Source organism: Protopterus annectens, chromosome 6.part0 (genome assembly GCF_019279795.1).
Source record: "Protopterus annectens isolate FY-2018-M chromosome 6.part0, PAN1.0, whole genome shotgun sequence".
NCBI lineage: Eukaryota > Metazoa > Chordata > Ceratodontiformes > Protopteridae > Protopterus > Protopterus annectens.
This window is the reverse complement of record NC_056737.1, coordinates 1,227,301,166-1,227,308,872: the sequence shown is the minus strand read 5'-3', so window position 1 is coordinate 1,227,308,872 and position 7,707 is coordinate 1,227,301,166. Positions and strand designations below refer to the sequence as shown.

General features: G+C 33.6%; 1 protein-coding gene across 1 annotated transcript in view; it reads right to left on the bottom strand.

Moving 5' to 3' along the window:
• Nucleotides 1-235: 235 nt before the first annotated feature.
• GALNT13 (polypeptide N-acetylgalactosaminyltransferase 13) overlaps nucleotides 236-7,707 on the bottom strand; it is a 1,383,758-nt gene continuing 1,376,286 nt past the window's right edge. Inside the window, exon 10 of the mRNA XM_044074835.1 lies at nucleotides 236-421. Coding sequence (XP_043930770.1) covers nucleotides 236-421 — 186 coding nt within the window. The remainder of the gene's footprint in view (nucleotides 422-7,707) is intronic.

Below are 7,707 nucleotides of genomic sequence, written 5' to 3'. Positions count from 1 at the left end.
CTGACATCAGGGCATAGTGGGTCTGCTAAACATAGCCACATACCAGGAAGCAATAAAAAGAATGCAAAAAAGAGTTAATAAACTGTAACACAGGACAACTCTTTCTGAAATACAGAAGATGCTGACTGCACACAAAACACAATCCAAATGGAGTAGTTTGATATTTCACTACACTGCTACCAAAACTTACATTTTATAACGTTCTGCAATACCTACCATCAGCATAATAAGGTTATTAAAGAAAGTAATCCGTAGGACTATAGAAAATGTTTCTAAAAACTTCCAGGCTTGAGTAGTTCCTTAAGATCCACATTTGCAGAGGGCTTCCATCGCAGCTAGCCACAGTGGGATTACGGTTTTCGTTGTGCAAGCTGCTTATTGTGAGGCATGACTGGGTTATTATATGCTTAAATGTGTGAGTCTGCATGATGACAAAACACATTCGTGAATAAATGTAACATTTTTACCAACATTTTAAAGTCAGCCAGATATCTAGAATAAAACACAATGCTCAATTAAATCTATAAGTCTATCTATCTATATATATATCTATATCTATATATATATATATATATATATATATATATATATATATATATATATATATATATATATATATATATATATATATATATATATATATATACGTGTGTGTGTGTGTATGTACTGAATTTCATCAAAACACCCAAATGTCTACTTTCCCAACACTGGCCAGAAAACGTTGACTTTGGAAACTTCGACATGCTACTTTGCATGAACTGAGCAAAATCTCAGCACATGCAAACCATTAGTCTGAAATAGTAGAATACAACACCTTTTTTGAAGAGGGATAAGCCCATCTGCACCCCTCAATGTTGAGGGCTGTACCCCCACACCCCCAACTAATTATATATATTAACTCTGTGATTGCACAATGTCAGGGAAAGGGCATATTTCCCAACCCCAAGAATTGTGCAATGTTGCATACTTATCGACCGCCTGTGTGGTCAACCATATTTTGTCGACTAAACAAAGGTTGATCAAACATGGATTTGATGATATTCAGTTTGATATATACATATATCTATAGCTATATCTAATATATATATATATATATATATATATACTGGTCACTGTCAGGAAACATACTATTATTAGTAGTACTGTATTACAGCCATAAAACAAGACATTATTCTCTCTGAAGAGAATGTTCTCAGTATTTTATAATTCTTATTAGTTATGTATTATAGGATTTATAATCAGTGTAAGCAGTGTATGTACATGATACACAACTCTATTATTAAGAACGGTCAGTAACTTGAGCTATATTTTCATGGCATAAACTGTACTGTGGAACAGCTGGAAAAATAATTCTGCTAGTGACTTATTAGTTACAGGTAAATCTGCTACTTGCAGAAATCTGAAGATTACAGGATATCAAACTGAAATGCAAGGTAACATCACTTGATGCACTTTTCATATTTGCCAGTCACAGAGTATTGCATTAGTGGTTTAACCTTTGCAGTGTCATTGGTTCAACAGGTAGCAGACAGAGTTCCCTTTGGTGATAGAAAATCAGAAGGCTTTGGGTTCTGTTCCCATACCAGGTATTTGGATTAATTTTCCACTAATGATGCTGCAGGGATGCTTCACTTCCAAGCATGCTATATTTCAGGTGAGATGTTAAAACTGAGGCCCCATTTGTGTCTGAATTTGTGCAGCTCAGTAACAGATCCCATGTCACATATCAATATGAGGTCAGGGAAGTTCCCTGGTGCCTTGTCCATATCTCCCATAATCAGCACAAATACCACTTTGGGTGTCCTCTGAAGAGGACACTGGCCTTGGGGGATTAATGCAGCCAACAAAGAGAAAAATAAATCATTAAGCAGAAGTTATGCTTAACAAAGCTTTTTGTTCCACATTTTACAATTACACATATAAAAATGCATGTTTATCATTCTGTTCAACATGCCTAAGGCAGGTGAATGCATGCATATAATATTTCTAGGCTCTTATCTTTACATTATTATAAAACATGTAAATCTTGTTATTCACAAGCATAAAATGAGATGTCACAGCTACATCTAGAGTATAATAGTCAGATTTTCTGCTGAATGTAATTGCTGCGGTACTGGTATCTGTCACAATTTATTAAGCACGCAAAACTTATTTACATGAGTATTAAAATAAGATTTATGTTAATGGAACAGCTTTTTAAATACCACTTAACCTTGGATTACAGGACAATTTGCATATAACATCTGATGTAATCTAGCACATTTTCAATTTACTTACCAGAAAATTGTATTCCCATTTACCTGCATGCTTTTGAACAAGAAATAGTTATAAAGAAAAATTGTTAATTATTTTTTGTTGACTGTGGCATTTTTCTGACAAAGCATCTTGTTTCTTCATATAACTTACAAAAGAGTACAAGTTAAAGACATACACATGCAATTCAAATATGCACACACCACACACACAAAGATACTGTTGTGTTTAACAAAATGTGGCTGTATATTATTAATACATTATTAATAACTTTGATGTACATGAATATGTGTGTCTTATTCGGCATCATTTATTCAGTTTCCAACAGGCAGTAAATGGCAACTTCTGAAATTAAACTGTATATTTTGGATACGTACAAAAATTAATGAATATATACCACGGAAGTACAAATATATATCATATAACAAGGGTCCGATACATGTGATACAACTGCATTTATTATTAAGAGACCTACTTATACAAAGGGTAATTTACAAAAATCTATTCATCCAAAGCAAATTAGTATTTACTTTTCTTTAGTTTGCTACAAGCACAATTTTACTCTGAACAGGATCTTTATTCTTTTGAAATGGAAACTCACAACAAATAATAGCAATGTATTCAGGTAATTACTTTAAAGCTAAGCCAGATATGGAAAAATGTCTGTGCCAGTTGTTGATGTAATTAGTTATTACAATTTCTCTCTGATCGATTAATGGGAGTTTATTATTTTCAACAAAGTTACATACTGGGCTAGCATCATTATATCTAAGAAAGGTATGCATATAAACATTAATGTACAGTAGACAGTATTTTTTCTGAAGCTATGAACTTTCAGACTGTAAATCTAGTTATGGAATCTTAGACATCTGAATCCAGTGTTCTTGTACTCTTAGCACAAGGACAAAATATAACTGATAGCAGGTTACAACCTAGATTAAATGTGACTTGTCGGGTGGCAGAAATAGACACACAGGTGGCATTAGTTAAATTCTACCTGATTTGGCCAGCCTCAAGAGGGCAGGGTTAAGACACAAGCAGCCAAGTCCTGCTGACTGCCTGAATGACAGCCTCTGAGACTGAAAGACAGCTCACCATCCCAACTTTGGAATAATATTCCTGGTAGCAGGTCGGTTTTACCCCTGCACATGATATACCTATTTTTTGAGGCATTTACCTATTTTCATACTTTATTTACTCCATCAGACAATTTGCTGAGTCCACCTTAGTACACAGAAAACCATACGATATGATAAACATAGTAGTCGCACAGGTAATCTAAAAAAAAAAAGAGGACAAACATCTTACACCACTCTTTTTCAGAAGCAAAAATAAATGAGCTTGTGAGGTATAATTTTGCATTACAGTTCTTTAAATTCTACAGATTGTATAGTGTCTTTGATGATGTGCTGACCTTTTTCCATCATTTTTGTCACTCTCTGTTTTTAAATGTGTTTTTGAGTAGCATCCCACATTCTTATAGCAAGAAGGAAGAGTTATGTGCTATTTAGTAATCACATTTTATGATACTTAGATATCCAGATTTTTGGCTGAATGTATCTACTTTTCAAGGGCCTTTGTACCTATTTTCAATGTCTTGAGGTTAAGTGGTATCTTCCCTCATAGAAAATGAGTCAGTTAGGAACAGGTATTGCCCTGTAATGAATAAATGGGCCAATATTGCATAAGGAGAGGTACTGGCTGGCAGATGGATAGGACATAAACTTAATAAATAGGCCTAAAATTTGTATGGAAGTCAATAATTATACATGTCCATGTACATCCAGGTTGCTTACTATTAGTACTGGAGAAAACAGTTTGCAGAGTAAATAAAAACAGGCTGCCTAATACCTATGCATCAAGTTGTGTGTACTATATAAAATAAGCAGACAAAAACTATCACCTTTTGGCTGCTATCTAGTGAGTCACAATATTAAATTCCAAAAGTTGGTACCTGCTAAATTAATATTTATATTTAGAGTCACCTAACATCACAAAAGTTCCTATGATGAAGCTAAATACCACCTTTTGTTGACTTTTTAGCTTCCAGCGAGATTGAGACTGTACCCGGGGTGTTTAATTGCAATGGAATGCTGGAGATTCACCTTTGGCATTATTTTGAACCTAGCTAGGATTATTTTGCTGTTCCCCTCTTAATTTTGAGCATTTTTCTTCTGTTTCATTCCTTCAGCCATTACCTCTACCTACATAACTTTTTGACCAAATCCACCCTCGTTAGATATTTACTAACTCTTCTCTTCATCTACCTCCAATCTCTACTATCACCTCATAGGACATGTCCAAATAAAGACCTACTGCCTAAGTGATGACTGTATATAAACTACTGCACAACTTAAATATTGAGTATTGAATATGATTGTACATAACAATGCTGAAAGGCTTTGTTTATTACAATGCTGTATCAAATATCAGACACATATTATGTCCTATTGTACTCAATGTAATTCAATGCAACAGTTTTCTTGTATATTTGTACATTCTAATGTATGTGTAATTGTATGTAATTTACGCCAAACCGGTGTCTGCCAACCACCACAAATCACCAACCAACCAAAAACTGGAACTGGAAGTGAAGCAAAAGAACCTCTTCCAAAATTGGTTTTAAACGTTTTAATCCACAGTAAAACACAGTAAGCCACGCAAAAAAAATACACAATGAACGCCTTCTCACTCAGCGTTTTCGTCACTACTGGACTTCATCAGATGCTGAAACAAAACAACAGTTCCTAGTTACCCTTTTATATATTATTTAAAATCAATCAACCAATCTATTACAAGCCTTCATTACATACTAATTAGTTACTCATTTATTATTCATAAAAATAAATAATTCTAAAAAACACACAATTGTTTTATTAAATAATCCTAAAACCTTTTTTAAAAAATCCTTTTAACTTGTTTGAATATTTAAATAAATATATTTATAAAATTGCTTTTTAAAAAAATGAATAGGAAAAAATAGATAGATAAGAAATACATATATATATATATATTCCTTCATTGTAAACCTATATATTCTATGCAACTGTGGTGCCACCTCCTGGTTACTTTTTTATTACACCTTTTCCTTCATATTTTTTCAGCTCTTATTTTCAAAAGAGGCTGAATGGATATATGATCATTTAAGCCAGGTTTTCTGTTGGCTTCTAAGGCTATCTGCCACCACATTTCTCTATAGGATATAAGTTCTTCCAAGGGACCCCCTCTCTTATTACCAATTATTTGGTCCAACACAAAGAATTTAAATTTGGACCCTACACAAACCCTAGAATGTCTAAAATGGCATTGGTTTCTTTTTCTTTTTTAACATCGTACATATGTTCGTATATTCTTCTTTTAAGTGACCTTTCCGTCTTCCCTACATAGAAAGACGGGCATGCCATACATATAGCTAAATATACCAACCCCCTTGATTCACAGTTGTAATATGCCTTACTTTTTAACCATCTTTTTCTCCCTTTCAGGAAAACTTTTCCTTTATCCAAAATGTTATCACATTGCATGCACCTGCCACATTTAAAGGTGACTGTTTTTACCCTACCTTGTATGTCTTTTTTCCCCCTATCTATGTTGTTTTCCAACCATCCTTTTATACTAATAGTATTTTTGAATATAACTTTGGGCATTTGGGTAGAAATACCTTCTAAATCCGTAAAATTCTTAAATCTCTCCCATTCTCTATAAAATAGTGTTTTCACCTCCTTATTTAATGTGTTGTATTCAATAACAAGTGACTGCTGAAAATTTTCTTCTTCCTTATCTTCTATCACTTTTACTTCCTTGTATGACCCTGTTATGGGTTTAATTCTTTCCCTTCTACCTTTTTCAACCTCCGTTCTCAATTTTTGAACAAAATCATTTGGATAACCCCTTTCGAGAAACATTTTGTGTAACAAATCACATTCGTTAAAGAATTTGTCATCTTTACTGGTCATCCTCGACCCTCTTACAAATTGCCCTTTTACTAAATTCTTTTTACAATATAGAGGGTGGGCACTATCAAAGTGTAGAAAGGAATAAACATAAGTAGGTTTCCTATAGACACTACTTTGGAAAGTTTTATTTTCCAAAGTTATTTCCACGTCTAGGTATGAAATACTAGTCTTGGAATAATTATAAGTAAATTTCAAAAAACCTGAAGTTTCCTCCATATATTTAATAAATTCTTCTAGAATATCAATACCCCCTGTCCAAAATATTATAATGTCGTCGAGGAACCTCTTATATAGTGTCCAATACTTCTCGTATTTAGACCCCAATATGTGTTTGCTTTCCCAGTTTGATAGAACCAAGTTCGCAAAGGTAGGTGCACAGGCAGCACCCATAGCTACCCCTTGTAGCTGTCTAAAATATTCACCATTGAATAGAAAAAAATTGTTTTTCAATACTAGGTCCATCAATCCAGTGCACACTACCTTTTCTCCATGGGTAAGTTTGTTGTCTGCAAATATTTCTTCCTCAAACATCATATTACCTTCTTCGTAGGGTATCGAACCAAATAGGTCCACTATGTCTATAGTCACGAAAGTTAATTCCTCATGATACATTTCGGGGTTCAAAATGGTCAATAAATCCCATGAATCCCTCAGGATTGTCCCCTTGGTGATCCAAATATGTTTGGTTTTAACATCCACATATTTTGCTAGGGAATTTGTTTTCGACCCACTGGCTGAAACAATAGGTCTCAGGGGTGGGTCCAAGCTGTTTTTATGGATTTTCGGTATACCGAATACAACCGGCATTTTGGGTTTGTTTTTTATCAGGTAGGTAAAGGTTTTACAATCAATAAGTTCCTCATTCATCATGTCTTCCAGGATATTATCTATTCTGTAATAGGCCATATTAATCTCATTCCTGGATACCACACTGTATTTCTTTTCATTTCTTAATATTTCATTCATTTTACCTTCGTATAATATCACATCCATCACAACCACCCCACCCCCCTTATCAGGTTTCATAACTCTGATATTTTTATTAGCTTTTAGTTCCTCCAAAGCTAAATGTTCATTGGGTGGGAGGTTGTAGGGAATTTGTCTATCCCTCAAATTTCTCTCTTTTCTTCTAATTTCCCTTTACATATTGTTTTCAAAATTTTTCAACTGGGTGTGTATAACAGGGTTAAATGTTGATTTTTTAATTAATTTATTTTCATTGATAATATTTCTATTTCTTCTTACTTCTTGACCTATACCTTCACTATGAAACAACAACTGTAAATTAATTTTTCTAATAAAAAGCTTCATATCAATTAGGGTTTGTGTAGTATTCCCCTTAACTAAGGGTATAAATTTAAAGCCCTTTTCCATTAATTTGAAATGCTGTACATTTAATACCAGGTTACTAAAATTATAAATAGCAAACCCTCCCAGGGTAAATTTATTCCCTTCTTCCTCAATATTACTTGCCATTGTATCCTCTATCACATGATGA